Source organism: Excalfactoria chinensis, chromosome 10, assembly GCF_039878825.1.
Source record: "Excalfactoria chinensis isolate bCotChi1 chromosome 10, bCotChi1.hap2, whole genome shotgun sequence".
NCBI lineage: Eukaryota > Metazoa > Chordata > Aves > Galliformes > Phasianidae > Excalfactoria > Excalfactoria chinensis.
The window spans coordinates 437,232-456,826 of NC_092834.1; the positions used below are offsets into that span (position 1 = coordinate 437,232).

The 19,595-nt window shown below is 61.8% G+C and overlaps 1 protein-coding gene across 1 annotated transcript; it reads left to right on the forward strand.

Annotated features, from left to right (window-relative positions):
- Positions 1 to 1,370: 1,370 nt before the first annotated feature.
- Positions 1,371 to 19,387, forward strand: RASGRF1 (Ras protein specific guanine nucleotide releasing factor 1). Its single transcript, XM_072346001.1, has 27 exons — positions 1,371 to 1,843; positions 7,724 to 7,830; positions 8,210 to 8,357; positions 8,730 to 8,822; positions 9,125 to 9,378; positions 9,705 to 9,784; positions 9,986 to 10,179; positions 10,266 to 10,375; positions 10,526 to 10,644; positions 10,759 to 10,919; positions 11,031 to 11,094; positions 11,192 to 11,328; positions 11,660 to 11,742; positions 11,983 to 12,231; positions 12,318 to 12,688; positions 12,856 to 12,981; positions 13,084 to 13,254; positions 13,501 to 13,607; positions 13,967 to 14,079; positions 14,304 to 14,364; positions 15,440 to 15,543; positions 15,625 to 15,709; positions 15,829 to 16,026; positions 16,591 to 16,670; positions 17,135 to 17,252; positions 17,399 to 17,467; positions 18,577 to 19,387. Exons 1-27 carry the CDS (start codon positions 1,568 to 1,570, stop codon positions 18,667 to 18,669), a joined length of 3,771 nt encoding a protein of 1,256 aa, XP_072202102.1. The 5' UTR covers positions 1,371 to 1,567; the 3' UTR covers positions 18,670 to 19,387.
- Positions 19,388 to 19,595: the final 208 nt, after the last annotated feature.

Consider the following 19,595-nt stretch of genomic DNA (forward strand, 5'->3'; position numbering starts at 1 on the left):
GCAGGAGGTGGAGGCACAGGGGGTGTCCCGGAGCTTGATGGATGCCACCACCCACAGCCGAGGCTACGCCGGCACGGTTTGGCCATGGGGACAGAAGGCTGCGCCCTGCTCAGCAGCTCCAGTGCCTGGAGACGTCAGCACCTTTCCCAATTCCAGCCCGTTCCCTCTTGTTACCATGGCAGCTTGTGACCTCACTGAATTCCTTGGAGATCTGCCAACGTGTTCGGCGGAAACAAAGCTAATTAGCGCGGCTCTCCCGATGCCCTCCGTGTCTGCAGGGCTCGGTCACACCCGGGCAGGGGCCGCTTCCTCTGGCGATGCGGGCAGGCAGCTCCCTCATCGCCCCAGCTGCTGTGTGCGCGCATCACCGCGGCCTCTGGACCCACCTAGAGCTCCCGGCAGCCCCCAGGAGATGGGCAGCACCTGCCCCCAACCCTGCCCAGCCGCAGCTCCCAGCAGTCCCTGTTTTACTCTGCTTTTACTCCGGGTCTGAATGCAGGAGGGGCTTAGAGGAGCGAGATGCGTGGAGGTAAAGAGGGACATCGGGGTCTTCTCCCCTTGTGACCTCCAACAGTGGCCGTGCAGCTGGAGGGCTGTGATGAGGTGCTGAAGGTGCTGCTCCCTCATTGTGCGGTGGGACCGTCCCGACATCAGGGACTGCAGTGGATGGGAATGCGATTACCTCCATCTGCCCTGTGGGGTCGGGAGGTGTGGGGCCGTGTGTGAGGCCCACCGCGCGGCGGGGACGTGAGCGGGGACATCCCACAGCCGGCACCGCGTGCGGGGCTTGTTTCCGCAGGATGCTCGACGGCTGCGCTGCCTCGTGGGGCCGAGCACAGCCGCGTGCTGAGCCACGGAGCTCCGAGGTCGGGGCCGGCCCGAGGGTCACGGCCAGCCCTGGGGTCCCGCTTACCGAGGGCCCCACTTACGGGGGTCTCTCTTAGAGGGATCCTGGCAAGCCGGGGCCCGTGGCGGGGTCAGGGCCCCCCACCGGCCGCGATCCCCGCTGGCTCCGGGCTCCCTCTCGCCTCGGGGCTCATTTGCCCATCGCTCCCCTCGGGCCGGGGTCCGTCCGGCGGTGCGCGGGGCATCCGGCGAGAGCCGCTCCGAGGTCGGCAGCGCCGTTACCTGCGGGGGCGGCCCCGGGGAGGGGAGAGGAGAAGAGAGGAGGGGGCCGACCCCGGGCGGCGCGGCCGCCCCCGCAGCCGTGGTTGGGGCAGAGCCATCCGCCCGTCCGTCCCCGGCGCGGGGCGTCCCGGTGCCGCCGTCCGCGGCGGTGGCGGCGTCGGCACCGTCACATGACTCCGCCGCCTGCGGGAGACGCGGCTCCGGGACGCGGCGCTCCCCCGGCACTGCCGCCGCCGCCGCGGGAGGAGCGGAGCGCAGCGCAGCGCGAGGAGGAGCGGCGGGGCCGGGCGGCGGCACGAGGAGACGCGATGAGGAGCCGGCGGCTCTCCGGGGGCAGCGGGCGCCGCTGATGCGGGCGCGGGGGCTGCGGCTGCTCGCCAGGTACCCGCCCGCCGCCTGCCCGCCGGGGACCATGTGAGGAGCCTCGGAGCCCACCAAGATGCAGAAGGGGATGCGGCTCAATGACGGGCACGTCACCTACCTGGGGCTGCTGGCGAAGAAGGACGGCGCCAGGAAGGGCTATCTGAGCAAGCGGAGCTCCGACAACACAAAATGGCACACCAAGTGGTTCGCGCTGCTGCAGAACATGCTCTTCTACTTCGAGACCGACTCCAGCTCCCGGCCATCGGGGCTCTACCTGCTGGAGGGCTGCGTCTGCGACCGGGCGCCCTCCCCCAAACCCTCCCTCTCGGCCAAGGACTCCCTGGAGAAGCAGGTGGGTGCCCGGGGCCGCCCGACCGCCCGCTGCCCCCGCACCGCCCGCTCCCGGCTCCGGGTACCGCGCTCCCCCCCGCGGAGCCGCCCGGCCTCTGCCCACGGGTGACCGCGGCCGGGGGACGTGGGATGCGGCGGGGTGGTGCTCCCGGGGTGCCGCCGCCGGTCCCTGGGGAGGATCGCGGGGGGGGGGGGGGGCGGGTTGGGAGGGTGACGGGTCCCGCAATTAGCCCCGCTAATTACCCTCGCTAATTGCCGCAGGGCGCCACCCGGCGGCCGCGATTCGTGCTTTGCGCAACAGAGTCCACGCGTGTCCGCGGCGCGGCCCCGCCGAGCGCTGTGCGGCTCCCGCCTGGTGGGGGAACGGGGAGAGCGGAGCGGCCGCGGACCCCCCCCCGGCTCCATTGGGGCGCTCCGTCCGCGCCGATCGGCCTCAGGGTTTCCCCGCCGGCACAGAGCCGAGGGCACGAGGCTCCCCCGGGCACCGCCGGAAACGGGTCGGTGAGCGAAGCCGCGCTGTGGGGTCGGTGCTGCTCTTCGCCCCCTGCCGCCCGCCCGCCTGGAAATGCGGTGCTCGCAGGGCAGTGGGGCCCGGCCCCCCGTGGCACACGCAGAGCAGTGCTGTGCCCTCAGTGCCCGTCTCCAGGTGCTGATGTCTGCGGGTACGATGTGCACCGCACGCCGCTCCCAGCGGCACAGCGCCGTGCCATCAGCCGTGCAGCTCCGGCCGCCCGCGGGTGTTGCCTGCAGCGTTTTCTGGTTGGGCACTGGGCCGGGTAGCACCCCGGGGGGCTCCAGCCTGGGGTCGTGGATCCCCATCCGTCGCTCCCACCGTGTCAGATACCCCCGGAGGGCTGGTGCTGGGTTTGCCCCACGGCTGCGGTGCATTGCGTGTGGGCACGTGCTGAGCCCGGTGCCCGCGTGGGGCTGCGGGAAGCAGTGCGTGCACAGCCCCGGCTGCGTGCTCACAGGAGGCCCCGCGCCTCGTGCTCCAGCTCTGCAGCTCTTGCATAATGTGGCCAAGCAGTCGCACGGTGAGCAGGGCTGATAGGACGGCCTGCAGCGAGGCAGCAAGCTGCTGATCCTGGCACGTTCGGCACCCCAATGCCCGGCAGTAGTGGGGCTGCAGCAGCTCGGGGCTGTGGCACAGCTCTGGCAGGGATTGCTGCAGCCGCGCTGCTCCGGCTGAACGCTGCTGTTGTTGTTGTGCAGCAGCGGTGCCCTCGCAGTGCTGTTGCCCTTAAGTGGCTCCTGCGTGCTCCTGCTCCTCCTGCAGCAGCAGCAGCAGTAAGGGCTGCGTGTCGGCTGGGGGTCACTGCCCCCTGCTTTGTAGCTGTGCCCCAGGGCAGCTCCATAGTTTGATCCTGGCTCATTAGCCGGGTTTTGACTCCTTGTAGTTGTCCAGGAGGACTTTTCTGTTGGGGGAACATTGAGGGATGGCTCTCAGCACCTCTTTTGGTTTCAGAGCACACTGGGAGGATCCATCTGTGGTGCAGCTGAGGGGCTGCCCATGGGGCACAGCGGTCCCTGCCACACAGGCTGCCTGCAGGGCTGCTGCTCTGCACTGATTCACCGGGGCCAGCACCTGGCTCTGCACCACGTCTCATTATTGGGACAAATGCAGATGGAAGCGCTCAGGCACTGGGTTGCCCACAGCTCTGCAAACTGATTAATCTCCCAGCAGATGGGATGAGCAGCAGAATGCTGATGGTGCAGCTCTGCAGCCCGCTCGGTGCAGGGTGGCTGGGGGTCTCTGGGTGGGGGGTGGCAGCTCTGCAGATCAGAGGGGCTGTTTCCTCCTGTGCTGGCACGGAGCTGCGCTCAGCAGCAGTGGCTCTTTGGAAGGTGTGGAGGAAATTTCTAGCATCGCCCCTAATCACCATTAATTGTCGTTGGAGGGGATTTACCCATCCGGGCTTCAGGGGCTCCCTGCGGACGGCACCTTTGGGTTTGGATTCCTTCTGAACCAAAGCAAAAGCCGAAAGGTTTCAAATTCTCCGCAAAGGAGGAATGTGAAAGGCTGTGCCTTCCCAAGCGCTCTCTGTTTTCACGTTCACCTATTTTGCTTTGCTGCAGGTTTGTTTTTGTGGTGGAATGCAGCGTGCTTAGCATGCAGCACGTGTGAGAGGAAAGGAGTGAAGTTATATGGAAAGCAGAGGTACAGAACGGAGGATTTGGGCACCACGTCCCCAGTGTGGGGGGCCGGGCTGTGTGCTGCTCGCTGCTTGTGGGCTCTGTGTTCACATGGTGTCAGCTGCAGGATGGGGCGATGCAGTGTGATCCCACTTGGTCAGGGGGCAGAAAACCTTCCGTCATATTTGTCATGGAAATCCAAATAAGGACACCCGGGGTCAACACACCCTTCTACAGACGTGGTGTGAACGAAGGAGCTGAAGTCACAGCCCGCATTTTGCACCAGCACTCACAGAGGGGAGCTGATGGAATGGCACCGCAGTGCTTTCTGTGCCTCACAAATGTTTGCCTGCACCTTGGCTGGCAGCTCCCTTTGGCGCACGGCTGAGGTGGGGATGCCTGTGTTTATGGTGCTGCTCCCAGCCCCGTGCTTTGCCCAGGTTTCTGCAGTGAGCTGTGTGATGGTAACGCGGTGTCGCACCAGGGGCATTGGGAACGGAGCCCTGCTGACATCAGGTTGGAGTATTTGGGCAGAACTTGGTCTGTGAGCTGAATCCCTGCGTGTCCCCACGCAGCATCCCCAGGCATGGAGTGGTGCTGTGGGGAGCCCAGCAGAGCTGTCCTGAGTGGGGCAGGGGCTGCAGGCTGCCCCTGTTACAATCTTCTCAGCCCAGAGCCTGGCTGTGCTCCACGTGGAAGTGCCCTGCACCCGCTGGGACCTGGCCAATGGCACCAACCATGGGCACTAAGCTTGGTGCTGCATCCTGTCCCAGCAGGTAATGAGGTCTGGGGTGTCAGAGGGGCTCCAAAGTCCCAAGTATCCATGCTTCTGCTTGTGCTGGGCCTGACTCTGCTGTTCCCTTCCTTATTGTGAGTGCTGGAGATGTTTGGTCCCACCTTTTGGCTCAGTGCCCCTGGAGCACCTGGTGCTGTGCAGGGGAGATGGCAGCAGCACCCTGCCTGTCCCCCTGCAGCACCGTGAGTGGGCACCACTGCACTCTGCATGGAGCTCCCGTTGTGGTGGCACTCACGTTCATTGCAACGGTCTGGTGGCTTTGGCGGGGGATGTGGCAGGATGGAGGAGCCCAGGTGTCCCCACTGTGGACGTGGGGGCAGACATGGCTGTGGGAATAGGGCAGAGATGCGGCCCTTGAGTGCCAGCGGGTCCTGCTGAGCCCCACAGGGAGCTGGGGTGGGTGCGAGGCAGGCATGGGAACCCTGTGCATGGCTTCCAGCTGTACCCCTGGAGGACCTGCACATCTCAGCACCCTGGGACAGCAGGACCTGAATCCTGGGGTGTGCAGGGATGCCCAGTGCAGCCCCCCATGAGCAGCGGGTGCTGCTCTGCCTCCATTCTGCGTGCTTGGCAGAGGGCAGCGCGGCTGCGCCAGCAGCACCAGCATGGGGACATCAGACACGAGGGAGGACATTTCTTTGGAGCCTTCCCTGCACATTAATCACTTGGGTAGTCTCCTTCATTAATTCAAAGTCGTTTGTTGAGGTTCTGGAAGCAGAAATAGCTCCCAAGCAGCCTTTTGCTATTGTGCTCTTGTCTCGGTAAAAATAGCTGGGCTGCTGCTGGGCTGTTCTGCTGGAGCGACAGGGAACCGAGCTGCTGGAGTGGGGTGTGTGGGCCGGGGCTGCAGCAGGTGCCAGGCCAGCTCCCTGCCCACTGTACCTCCTGGCCTGTGCCAGCCGTGCTGCTGTGTCTGTGCAGGAATGGGGATGCAGCAGTGCAGCCTGCAGCAGGGCTGAGCGCTCCGTGCTGTGAGGTGGTGGGCACTGGGAGCAGATTGCAGGTTCCTGCCGGAGTGGCTGTGCTGTGGGGATGTGGTCCTGCCCATTGCCCAGCTCAGCACCCAGCGGCCATGCTCAGCATCCAGGTGCTGGAGTTTGTTGGACTTCTGGAGCTGGGATTTTTCACACCGCTGTCTGCCTCAGACTAAATGACTTCAGTGTGATTGAGCTGAGGGTTTTGGAGGCCGGGGCAAAAGCAGAATGCGCTCTCTACCGGTGCTGAAAAATGCTTGCAGCATCTCCCTGTGAAGCTCGGGCAGCTCCAGCCCTGGAGGAAGGACTCAGAGCATCACTCAGAGCATCACTCAGAGCATCGCCTGCCGCTGCTTCCAGCACTGCTCACCGTGACCTGAAATGCTCCCACGCTGCTCCTGCAGGCAGAGCCGTCGTCAGCCGCACCCTGGGGATAAAGCAGTGGGGATGCTCAGTGCCCAGAGCCTGCGGGGGGTGCTGCAAAACGCTGGTAATGAGGGACCCGAGGGGTACCTGTGTCAGTTCTCAGAAGGCAGAGCAAGGGGAGGTTTGATGAGAAGTGACGTGTGGGTGCCTCTGCAGATGTGTGCCATTGAGAGCTTCCAATGAGCAGAAAAGGGAGCGAGAAGGAGCAGTGCGAGCTGCAGGAGCTGCGGCTGCTACAGGATGGGGATACTCTGCCTGCCCTCGGGCAGCTGGCTCTGCCAGCTCTGGTGCCACCTCTGTGCCCCGAGCACAGCGAGCGCTGCTGGAGCCGTTCCCGTGCTGTCGGGAGTGATGTGTGGCTGAGATAACAGCGGAGGCTCGTAATTCAGGAGGAGATAACAGGCTGGTGGGTGTTGTATTATTCAAATATGAAATAACTTCCTCCTTCGGAGCACGTTGCGCTTCCTGGGTGTTGGCTGGGAGTGATGGCAGTGACAGCACACGGTGTGCACAGCTCCAGGGCCAGCGCGAGGCACGGCAGCACCACCGTGTGGTGGGGCACAGCCAGCCATGCAGCTCCAGAACCCGGACAGGTGTTTGTCAGGAGCGTCCTGCTGCCTCTAAGAAGCCTTTGGGGTGGGAGGGAGGAGACGGTGGCTGATATGGCTCAGCTGTGGGGCACGAGGTCCATCCCAGTGTGTGAGCCGTGCAGCTGTACCCGTCAGCTCTGGGGCTGTGCTGGGAGGATGCAGCACATGGGAGATCCCTGCCGGAGCCATCAGCCCGAGCCGGGCTGTTTTTGGCTGTTACTTGGTGAATGCAGCCCCATGTGGGCGCCGTGCTGCAGGCACACCGGGTCCTGTGCTCCTTGCCTCTCACCCCCTTGCTTGCGGCTTCTCCTGGCAGCCATGGTACCCGCTTGCCCTCGTTGAACTCCATAGCAGAGCAGCAGACAGCACTGGAAGGAGCTCTTTCCAGCAGGTTTCTGGCTGGCCCAGCTGCTGGCGGCAGTGCTGCGCGTTACCTGTCTCCTAGGAGACAGCAGGAAAGCACAGCAACAGTGCGGGTTGGGGCCGCGCGGGCTGCCGCCGCCGCACAATTAACACCGATACTGTAAATGTCAAGGGAAGCTGAAAATAGCTGCTGCGCCCAGCCTGCCGTGCTGCGGCTATGAGAATGCCCAGCGCTGGCGCTGCTGCACCTGGGGTATGGCCCTGTGCAGGGTCCTGGCAGTGGGGATGTGATAGGGACGTGGCAGGGATGTAATGGGACATGGAAGGGATGCAGCAGTGCGTCCCCTGCACGGGGGAAGGTTCCCTCCTGGCCTGCAGCCCTGGGCTGTGATGTGTTCATGTGCATTTGGGATCTGGCAGTGCCCAGCAGGATGCTGTTACTTGCAGGCGTTCCTTGCTCTGTGTGTTTCATAGCAGTGTCCCCCCTGCAGCTCCATGGCTGTGCTCCTGTTGCAGTGCTGCAGGGCGCTTGGCTGTGAGCACAGCAGTGTGCTGCTGACCACAGAGTCCCTCCTGACCCTGTCCTGCTCCCCGCACAGCATTACTTCACCGTGAACTTCAACCATGAGAACCAGAAGACGCTGGAGCTGCGCACCGAGGATGCCAAGGACTGTGACGAGTGGGTGGCAGCCATTGCCCACGCCAGGTACTGAGGGCTGCCCCTGTGCTACGTGCTTCTGCACCCCATCCCCTGCCATGTGTATGGGCCAGCAGGCTGCAGGGCTTCCATTGGGGATAGCAAAAATGGTTGGGAATGGGATTGTTGAAGTGGGGATTGCTGTGCTGTGCCATCCTGGGGCAGCGGGATTGTCAGAGTGAGCACTGCCGTGCTGGGCCATGTTGGTGCAGCATCCAGCGGGGGGAGCACTGATGGCGAGGCTGGATGGCATCATGGGGTGCACGCAGGTGATTGGATGCATACAGCTCTCTGTATCCTAACTGGGGGTCCCGCTGAGCTGTGTGTCAGGGAGGTGTGGTGTGCCCGGGGGGCTCGGGGCCGCTCTGACAGCCATGTCTGCCCACAGCTACAGGACCCTGGCCACGGAGCACGAGGCGCTGATGCAGAAGTACCTCCATTTACTTCAGATTGTGGAAACAGAGAAAACTGTTGCCAAGCAACTCCGACAACAGATTGAGGATGGGGAGATCGAGATCGAGCGCCTGAAGGCGGAGGTACGGGGCGGACCGGGCACAGCACTGGGGGCAGATGTAGGGGTTGTGTCACACGTGGCTGCTGGGTGGGGGCAGTGCTGGGGATGGGCTGGGGAGCGCTGGGTGGAGAAACGGATCCTGGGGAGGGATGGGGGCTCCCCGCCATTCCCCAGCATTCTGCCTGCTGGGATTTGTGACAGGGCGCTGCGTGTGGGCAAGGAGCGCAGCACGCTGTGCTGGGTGCTGGCTGTGGCTCGGGCGGGTTGGGGACGTGGCTGCATCCCCACAGCCACCCCACCAAGAACAGCATCCTCTGTGCCGTGTCCATAGAGCAGCACGTGCTGGGTCCTGCTGCAAGGGCACTGCAGGTGTGATGCTGTCCTTGTGCTGCAGATCGCTTCCCTGCTGAAGGACAACGAGCGCATCCAGTCGGTGCAGAGCAGCACGCCCAGCGAGGATGACAGCGACATCAAGAAAATCAAAAAGGTTCGGCACAGCCGGGCGTGGAGCTGCTGGGTCCATGTGGGGCTGTCAGGGAGGAGCTTGGCTTTGCAGCTGGGCATCCCCTGCTGCGTTGGGCTGAGCTCGGTACCCACACGAAGGTGCTGCCAGACAGTGGAGCACAACATCCACGTGGCCAGGAGTGAGCAGCCTTCTTGGGGGGGTCACATTCACCTGCTTAGAAGCTCTGCTGGCTGCTGCTGCCCACCAGCACCGTGGCACGGCGCACTCTGTTAGTCAGCCTGTGCTGATGAGCCGGCCTGCACTAATGAGTGATGCTCCCCCAGGTGCAGAGCTTCCTGCGGGGCTGGCTGTGCCGCAGGAAGTGGAAGACCATCATCCAGGACTACATCAGGTCTCCGCACGCTGACAGCATGCGCAAGAGGAACCAGGTGGTGTTCAGCATGCTGGAGGCTGAGGCTGAATACGTGCAGCAGCTGCACATCCTGGTCAACAACTTCCTGCGGCCGCTGCGCATGGCTGCCAGCTCCAAGAAGCCGCCCATCACACACGATGATGTCAGCAGCATCTTCCTCAACAGGTGGGATCTGGCTCGAGAGCAGCTGGGTTAGACTCCTTGTGGAGTCCTCCGGTGGGCAGGGGGAGTGGGCTTTGCAAAGAGGTTCCTGGTGCTGTGCATGGAGGAGACACTGGGCACAGAGGAGGCGATGCTGCGTTGCGGGTGCTGTGACGATGGGGTCCCCCAGGCTCAGGGTGCTGCCAAGTACCCACTTACTGCCCTCGGACCTCCCTGCAGCCCCCCTGGCAGGACTCATCCCCAGGCTGCCTCACATGCAGCTGGGGGGTGATTTGGTCCTATTATTGTCTGCTTCTTCATCTGCTCCATGCCTCTGCATTTCTTTGCAGTGAAACAATCATGTTTTTGCACCAAATCTTTTACCAAGGCCTGAAAGCAAGGATATCCAGCTGGCCAACCCTTGTGCTGGGTGAGTGCCCCTCGGCCCTGCTCTGCTCCCCGCTTCTCGCTGCTGTCCTAACGAGGCTTGGCAGACTTCTTGCTAATTGTTGGCAGTGAAGTGCAGCACTGCACATTGCTGCCGGCCCCTGAGCCTTGTTAACGTCAGGCATGGGCCTGAGCAAAGAAAAGAGAGTGAATGGAGAAAACCAATTGCTGCCTCTGCCCGCAGCTGACCTCTTTGACATCCTGCTGCCCATGCTGAACATCTACCAGGAGTTTGTGCGGAACCACCAGTACAGCCTGCAGATCCTGGCGCACTGCAAGCAGAACCGTGACTTTGACAAGCTGCTGAAGCACTACGAGGCCAAGCCCGACTGTGAGGAGCGCACGCTGGAGACCTTCCTCACCTACCCCATGTTCCAGGTGACCGTGGCTGATAAACCCCCGTGCCCCAGCCCAGCCCCAGCCCTGTGCTGTGCTGCTGAGCCTTGCTCTGCTCTGTGCCGCAGATCCCCCGGTACATCCTGACGCTGCACGAGCTGCTGGCCCACACCCCGCACGAGCACGTGGAGAGGAACAGCCTGGATTATGCCAAGTCCAAGCTGGAGGAGCTCTCCAGGTCAGAGCCGTGGGGTGGCACAGGGCTGCGTGGTGGTTCTGGGAACGTCCCTTCATTTGTGAGCTTACCCAGTGCAGCCCCCCGGCCTGTTTCAGTAGAGCTGCAGAACAGCTTGGGCGTGTGTCATTGGAGCTCATCTCCCTCCTGCAGGATAATGCACGATGAAGTGAGTGAGACCGAAAACATCCGAAAAAATCTGGCCATAGAGCGGATGATCATCGAGGGCTGTGAGATTCTGCTGGACACCAGCCAGACCTTTGTACGGCAAGGTACCGTGCTCCTGCTGCCCTGCCCTCCTCGGTCAGTGCAGCGCCCCATGGCACTCGCTGTCCCTGCCGCCCCACGGAGCCAGCTGGAGCCGGGGATGGGTGCTCTCCCTGCAGGGTCCCTCATCCAAGTGCCGATGTCAGAGAAGGGGAAGATCACACGCGGGCGGCTGGGCTCTCTGTCGCTGCGCAAGGAGGGTGAGCGGCAGTGCTTCCTCTTCTCCAAACACCTGATCATCTGCACGCGCGGCTCTGGCGGCAAGCTGCACCTCACCAAGGTGGGCATGGGCGGCGGGGCATGGCACGTGGCAGGGGCTGGGGCAGTAGAACCCAGTCCTGCTGTGGCTGGATTTACCATCCTGCTTCTGACCCCGACTCCCGCTCTGCAGAACGGCGTCATCTCCCTCATCGACTGCACGCTGATCGAGGAGCAGGAGAGCACTGATGAGGATGGTAGGTACCCCCACAGTCCCTGAGCCCTTCCTTGGGGTGGGGGGATTTGTGCATTTCCCCATCCAATGTCACCTTGCGTGCTTGGTCTGCTCCAAAGCAAAAGCTTCAGGGCAGGACATCGACCATCTCGACTTCAAGATTGTGGTGGAGCCGAAGGATGCCTCGTCCTTCACCGTCATCCTCGTGGCATCCTCCAGGCAGGAGAAGGCCGCCTGGACCAGCGACATCAGCCAGGTACGGTTTGCCCCTGGGAGCCAGCACGCGTGCTGTGTGGCCACAGAGCATCGCCAGAAGGTGTGTCTGGTGGCTCAAACAGTGGAAGTGCAGTATGGGGATGCCAAGAGCTGCACCACGTGGATATGGGGTGTCCCATGGGCTGCCTATGGGCTGTGCCTTGAGTTGACTTCTCCCCTGACCCCTGCATGTGGTAACACCTTACAAGCTCTGCGCTTGCTTTGCACAGAGTTGGATTTTAGGAAAAAATTCTTCTCCAAAAGAGAAGAAACAGGAGCAGGGTGCTGCTGCCACCGCTGCCCCCTCCCATGTCCCCCACTGTCTCTCACAGTGCGTGGACAATATCCGCTGCAATGGGCTCATGATGAACGCCTTCGAGGAGAACTCCAAGGTCACCGTGCCACAGATGATCAAGTGAGTGCCGCAGAGCACTGCTGTGTGCTGCATGGCTGTGGGGCTCTGCCCTGCCCCAGCTTTGGCTCCCATCTGGGGCCCAGCCTTCCCCGGAGCGGTCCCGAGGCACCCCGTGAGCAGCGCTCCTTCCCCCAGCACCCTCCATCCCTGCTCTCTGCATGCCTCGAGTGCGGCTGCTCCTGCCCTGCAGCTCTTGGTCTCGTTCCAGGCTGGAGCCACAGATCTCTTGTTTCTCTGCAGGTCTGATGCCAGCTTGTATTGTGATGATGTTGACATTAGGTTCAGTAAAACGATGAATTCCTGCAAGGTCCTCCAGATCCGCTATGCAAGCGTGGAACGGCTGCTGGAGCGGCTGACGGACCTGCGCTTCCTGAGCATCGACTTTCTGAACACGTTCCTGCACTCGTACCGTGTCTTCACCACCGCCCTGGTTGTTCTTGACAAGCTCATCACCATCTACAAGAAACCCATCAGCGCCATCCCTGCGCGGTGAGGCTCTGTCTGTGCTGTCTCCCTCCTGGCGGCATGCTGTGCTGTGCTGCAGGGTGAGTGCCAGCTCCCGTCTCCTCCTGCAGGTCCCTGGAGCTGCTGTTTGCCAGCAGCCAGAACACCAAGCTGCTCTATGGCGAGCCCCCCAAGTCCCCCCGTGCCAACCGCAAGTTCTCCTCGCCGCCGCCGCTCTCCATCACCAAATCGTCGTCCCCCAGCCGGCGCAGGAAGCTCTCCCTCAACATCCCCATCATCACGGGGGGCAAAGCGCTGGACCTGGCGGCGCTCAGCTGCTCCTCCAACGGCTATGCAAGCATGTACTCCTCCATGGGCCCCTTCAGCAAGACCACCTTGGACATCAACAAGCTGTACGTGTCCAGCAGCTACCCCAACAAGATCACTGATGAAGGGGAAGCGGCCGCAGAGAAACAGGAGGAGATGCTGCCAAGCAAGCAGAGTGAGTCCTCGCGGGAAGGGCAGGCGGTGTCCTGGCTGTGACCTGCCAGGGCCACATTGCCGTCACGTGGGTGTCTGGGCTGCAGCTCCAGGGTAGGGCACGGGCTGTAAAGAAATATGGGGCTGCACCGTGCTCAGTGCCGGCCATGAGCACTCCCTGCTCCCCAGGCTCAGACGTGTCCGTCCGGGAGGAGTCTGACACCGACCCCAACCAGAGCGATGAGGCGGAGGCTGAAACGTCCCCGACAAAATCTCCGACCACTCCCATGTCCATCAAGTGCAAGAACTCCTCAGGTGAGATGTGAGCACAACCCTGTGGCAAGCTGCGGGCTGCGGTGGGGATGGGGGGCCTGGCTGGGCTGCTGCTGTGGTTGAGGGCTGCCGTTCCCCCTCCAGATTTCTCCCTGTTCTCCTACAACAACGGTGTGGTGATGCCATCCTGCCGGGAGCTGGACAGCACTCGCAGTGCCCTGTCTGCCGCCTCCGCCTTCGCCATCGCCACGGCAGGTGCCAATGAGGGGACCCCCACCAAGGAGAAGTACCGGCGCATGTCGCTGGCCAGCGCAGGTGCGGGGTTGGGTTCTGCTGGGTCCGGGTCTGCATGTGCCCGTCCCCACCGTGTTTGGCAGCTGCCCCCAGCAGCACCGTGGCTCTGCAGATTGCACATTGCAGGCAGCCAAGCCCTTTGCAGATGCAGCTCAACTGCTTTGGGGTACTTGGAAACACAGGGCTTTTCCTTCTTGCAATCCTAAAAGTACATCAAGCAGGTCCTGACAGCACCACGGCAGTGCTGAGCAGTGCTCCTGCTTTCAGGCTTCCCGACCGACCAGCGGAATGGGGACAAGGAGTTTGTCATCCGGAGAGCAGCCACCAACAGGGTCCTCAACGTGCTGCGGCACTGGGTCTCCAAGCATTCACAGGTGCAGCGGGGGGTCCAGGCAGTGGTGTGCCCATGGCACAGGACAGCTCAGGGGGTCTGGGTGTGCTCTTTGGGATCTGGGTACCTGCACAGGTTTGGCAGCGGGTTCAGCCAGGACTTTTTTCTTTAATTAAGCAAATGAATGGGCACGGGGAGATGGGAGGCACTGTGGATGCAGCAGGGCACCACGGCACGGGGCTGTGGGGAAGTGCATCACTGGGGTTCGGTTGCTGGGGGGAGTCAGCAGGATGAGATCAGGGTCAGGGGGCCGTGGTGTTCCCTGGTGTCCCCCATCCTCATAGTGTTGTAATGCACTGTGAGTGAAATCGATCGCAGCTGTGATTGTGCCTGATTTGGCAGGACTTTGAAACTAATGAGGAGCTGAAGTTCAGGGTGATCAGCTTTCTGGAGGAGGTGATTCACGACCCCGAGCTCCTGACCCAGGAGAGGAAAGCAGCTGCAAACATCATCAGGTGAGGGACTGGTGGAGGGTTCACTTCTGGTGCAGTTCTGGGCTCCTGTGGCTGCTCCCAGGGTACAAGTGGGCATGAGGACACAAATGGGAACCGGGGCAGACTGAGCTGGTGGGGAGCAACCCAGCCTGTGGTGGGGGGGGCAGTTCCAGGATCCTTTGTCCTTTCCTACCCAACCATGCCAAGAGCCGTGATTCTAAGTGCTGTATCCTTTTGTGTCACAGAACTCTGACACAGGAGGACCCGGGGGACAACCAGACCACGCTGGAGGAAGTGGTGCAGATGGTGAGCTCTGTCAGCCGCTCGCAGCAGCCCACTGCTGGAAACGGCAGCACCAATGCAGCCCCCATCCAGATCCATCCATCCGCACCATTGGCAGTGCTGCAGGGGCACAGAGATCTGCCAGCCCGCAGGGTACAGGGTTGCCCCATGGGTTCCCAGTTCCCCAGCCCCGCACCAGAGCTGCTGGCTGTGGGCTTGGGGTGCTGTGTCAGCACGGCTCCAAGTGGAGCACAGGGAACGTGCGGTGCATTCACAGAGCTCAGGGTGAGCACAGTGCTGGTGCCGCTTCTCTGCACTCAGAGAAAACAAAGCCTGGAAAAAAACGGCAGCACTCCAGCGTGGCCTGGTGCTCCTGAGCCAACAGCTCTGCTGCCCCCTGGTCTGCACGCTGCTTTCTGCAGGCTTGGAGTCACTTCTGGTTTTAAGGCTTTTGTCTGCAATCACTGGAGCTGCAAACTGCCCTGGAAGTGGAGCATGCAAACAAACATGGGGATTTTGCTCTGCTGCACTCCACGAGGAGCTGAGCTTTAAGGACAACACCTGGCAAAGGCAGTGCCCTGCAAGGCTTGGGGTGCTCGTTAGGGTGCAAGGGCTGCCAGGTCCCCTCGTGGTGTTCCTCCACCTCAGGGGTGCTCACACAGCTCCTGCTGCGATTCCTTGCTGCTTTGTTAACTAAGCAGACGTAGGGCAGAAAGGCAGTGGTTACACAAACCAGTGTGCTGGGATCTGACACTCCATTAAGTCAGCAGCGGGGATCAGGTGGTTGTGTGTGTCCACACGGACACGTGTGTGAATGTGATTAATGCTCTGGGAGCCACCAGCACTGTGTGGGGCCAGGGAGAGCTGCTGTGATGAGTAGGGTTCATGGCACAGGAGATGGCTTTGCCTTTCTCTTGGAAGTCCCAACTCAGTGCCTGTCCTTGGGACACCCGTGGTCAGGCTGGATGGGCTCTGAGCGCTGGTGGAGCTGGGGGGTCCCTGCTCATTGCATCAGGTCCAGAGGGTCTTGGGGGCCCTTTCCAGCCCGAGCTGGTCTGTGATGCAGTGATCCTAAGCAGCCCTCGTTTCTGCACCGTAGGCTGAGGGAGTCAAAGCGGAGCCCTTTGAGAGTCACTCTGCGCTGGAGATAGCAGAGCAGCTGACACTGCTCGACCACCTGGTCTTCAAGAAGATCCCCTACGAGTGAGTGTGGTGTGGGGTGTCCTGCTGGTGGGGCGGTGTGGCCTCAGCAGTGAGAGGTCAGCTCAGCGCTGCCCTTTGCAGGGAGTTCTTCGGGCAGGGCTGGATGAAGCTGGAGAAGAACGAGCGGACGCCGTACATCATGAAGAACACGAAGCACTTCAATGATGTGAGCGGGGCTGCGGGGTGGGACGGCGGGCGATAAGGAAAACGGAGCGTGCGGCACGTGGGTGCGGGCTGAGGCGCTGCCCGAAGCGCTGCTGATGCTGGGGCTGCTGCCTCCCGAAGGTCAGCAACTTAATTGCGTCCGAGATCCTGCGCAACGAGGAGCTCACCGCGCGCGTCAGCGCCATCGAGAAGTGGGTGGCGGTAGCCGACATCTGCCGCTGCCTGCACAACTACAACGCCGTGCTGGAGATCACCTCCTCCCTCAACCGCAGCGCGATCTTCCGCCTGAAGAAAACCTGGCTGAAGGTCTCCAAGCAGGTGGGGACGCTGGGCTGCAGCTGGACGCTGCCTTTTGGTCGGCCCCTGCAGGAGGGAGCATTGCAGCTGGAGGGACCCTCCTGCCCTCCCCCAGGGGCGGTTGCTGCCGTGCACACCCGTGCGTACGTGCGCTTCTTGTTGAGGGCTTCCCGGACCAATTATGGATGAGCAGAATTAATTCCTGTGTCGATTTACTTGGTGCAGAAATAGCTTCTATCGAGCCTGCCGGAGCCCGGGGGCTGCCAGAGCCAGAACTGCTGTGTGGGCTCCTCCCGAGTCTGAAATATCTCATATTTTTGCTGCAAAGAGCTAAACCTGTGCATTAAGACAGGCGCGGGCAAAGGAGGAGGCGGGGAGCTGTGTGCTGTGCTGTGCTGTGCTGTGCCGTGCTGTGCTGTGCTGCAGGGGCTTTGCTCAGCATCTGCTCCGCTCCTCCATGTGGTCCCAGCAGCCACATGCTGCTCCCAGCACTGCAGTGGGGAAGGGGTCCCATGGGCCGGCAGGTGGAGATGGGAGGGGGTTCCTGCCTGTGCCACCCCAGGGTACGCTTTGGGTCTCTTGCAGACGAAGGCTCTGATCGACAAGCTGCAGAAGCTGGTGTCCTCGGAGGGCAGGTTCAAGAACCTGAGGGAGGCACTGAAAAAGTGAGTGAGGGCTGTGACCTGTTTGGGGGGCTGCACTACAGTGAGCAGGGCTGGGTGCCTTTCTGACACTCAGGTTCCACACAAGGTTGCTGTATGATATTCATGTCGTGCTGCACAGAGTGCCACGTATGGCCCAGGGGCAGTGGGTCGGCACACTGCTTGCTTTGCCTCCTGCCTCCCTGTGTCCCCTTAGCTCTGGGGCTGATTAGTCACTGCCCTCAGTGAGCCCAGAGGTGCTGGGACAGGGTCACCCACTCTCATCACACTCCTCCCATGCAGTTCTAGTTCATTTTTCTGTAGCTGGCAAAGAGATGGTGGGGTTGAGCCCTGGAGCTCCTGCGCCTTACAGAACCCTTCAGATCCTGGTAGCTGTGGGGCACAGCCCTCCTGCCTCCCCTGCAGGGCCCCCACAAGCTCTGGGTGGGGGTATTTCTCTCTCACGTGTCTGCAATTTGCTCCCACAGCTGCGACCCCCCGTGCGTGCCCTACCTGGGGATGTACCTGACCGACCTGGCCTTCATCGAGGAGGGAACCCCCAACTACACTGAGGACGGGCTGGTGAACTTCTCCAAAATGAGGATGGTGAGCGCTGGGCAAGTGGGCAGCTCTGGGTGGCACCGGGGGGTTCTGCTGGTGTGCTGGAACGGTGTGGGCAGAGTGGTGCCAGGACCCAATGGCACCAGTGATAGTTGCACTGCGACCAATGGTTTTATTTCCTTTCTGCACAGATTTCTCACATCATCAGAGAGATCCGCCAGTTCCAGCAAACCTCCTACAAGATCGAGCACCAGCCCAAGGTATGAGAGCCACGCGCTCCCGCTTTTCCCATGTTAGCACTAAGCCTTGGGCTGCTGGCAGTGCCTTCGGGGAAGCTGTGGGGCTTCTGTAAGGAATGTAGGTGAGCAGCGTTGCCTGTGGCAGTGGGGAGGGGTGGAGGGTGCCAGCAATGAGCTCCCCACGTGCTGCTGGTTTGCTGTGGTTCTTTCTACAAACGCGCTCAGCACTCAGGGACGTGGCCTCATCTGGGCAGTGCAGGGGGAGGAAGGAGCGTGCCATGCCCTGCATGCCAGTGAGCAGCAGGTGGCAGTGGCTCCATGCAGCAGCTCTGCACAAAACATGGCATCTTCCTGCGTCCTGCCTGAGTGCCCCAGGCATGCAGCCAGGCTCTCCTGGCACAGAAAGGAGCTATCACGGGGCAGCACTTGTGTGCTCACCAGGGCCGTGGGCTGCCAGCCTGCCCTGCTCCCCCACACAGCCCAGCACTGGTGGCTTCTGCCACGTGTTGTCCCCAACACGCATGCAGCAATGGAAAGCCCCAGCCGCCCTCGTGCTTCCTCTGCCACCACACAGTGTGACCACAGTGTGGAAGTGTGGGCTGGGGTGGGCTGCGGGGCTGCCGCTCTGCAGAAGCAGTGAAGCCCACCCTGCAGTGCGGTGTGCCTGCCCACATCCCCGGCACAGCACCACGTGTCCGTGACACCACGGGGTCCTGCGTGGTGGCAGGAGATGGCAGCAGGCTTTCTGCTAACAGCAGAGCTGTTCTTTGCCTGCCAGCAGCACTCACAGCAGGAACCTCTGTTCCCTGATTGCAGTGCCTTAGGATCATAGAATGGCTTAGGCTGGGGGGACCTCGAAGATCTTCTAATTCCAACCCCCATGTGTGGTTTACCACTGGGACTTGGTGTTCTCAGCAGAGGAGCTCAGTGGTGCCTGGTAGAACAGGGGATGGCTGAGCATGGAAAGCAAAAGAGCAGCTGAGGACTTTGCAGGTGTGGGGTGTGACAGGTTCATGCTGTCTGCCTGGGGCTGCAGGACTGCTCTGCACTGGGGGCACTGCTCGGCCCTTTCCCCACTGCAGCACCGCTGCTGCCCCACACGGGCTCTGATTGTCACCCCCGTTGTGCAGGTGACGCAGTACCTGCTGGACCAGTCCGGAGTGATGGACGAGGAGGCTCTGTACGGGGCTTCGCTGCGGATGGAGCCCAAGCTGCCTTCCTGAGCCGGGCGCTCCGCCCCCGCTGTACATAGCTGTGTGTTCCCGTTGGATGCCGGAGTGCCCCCCGTGTGCGCGCTTCCCCCAGCAGCCCCCCCAGCCCCCTCCCCGCTCTTCGGCCTCGCGTAGGATTCCCCGCATCCTTTAAGGTTTCACGCATCCTCACATCGCCGGCGGTCCGGGTTACTTTTCCACGATGTTCTTTTTGTCATTCGTTCCTCTGCAGAGCGGGGGGGGGCGCGGCTGCAGCTCCGGCTGAGCTCCGGCTGTGCGGCGGCTGCAGGGCTGCAGCTGAGCACCGGGCAGCTCCCGCAGCACCCGGCGCTCCCGCAGCCCCGCTCCGCTCCCCCCGCACCACCCCCGCCCCGTTCCACGCCGTAGAATTAGCCGAAGATGACCGAGTGTTTTTATTACATATACTGTAATCCTGTCTAACCACCTTCTAGCAGGAATATAGTAATGTAGTGCTTATTCTGTGAATATTACCATGTATTTTTTACATTGTACAGTATATAAACACAGTTTAACTTTAAAGTGGCAGGCATGCTCCACTCTAACAGACAGAAAAGACTTTTGCTGTAAGCAATACCTCGTGGTATGAGAATTCTATTTCAAGCCCTAAACTATTTCAACTTACAGCTTGTTTGGAAAAATATTTCCATTTTTTTGTAAAAATATATGTTTCCTGATTACCTCTTGCTAATAAATCTATTCTATCTCAGGGTGAACGAGGCCTGGGGATGTTTTTATCGGCCGGAGCCGAGGGCGCACAGTGGCCCGGCAGTGGGGTGGGGGCGGGAGGGGCGGATGCCCGCGTCCGTGGGGATGCCCGTGGGGTTCCCGTATCCCGGCTGCAGGCGGTGCATGCGGTGCTGCGCGTCCGCCCGCCCCGGGGAGGAGTTGTCCCGTCCCGTCCCGCCCCGCCCCGCGGC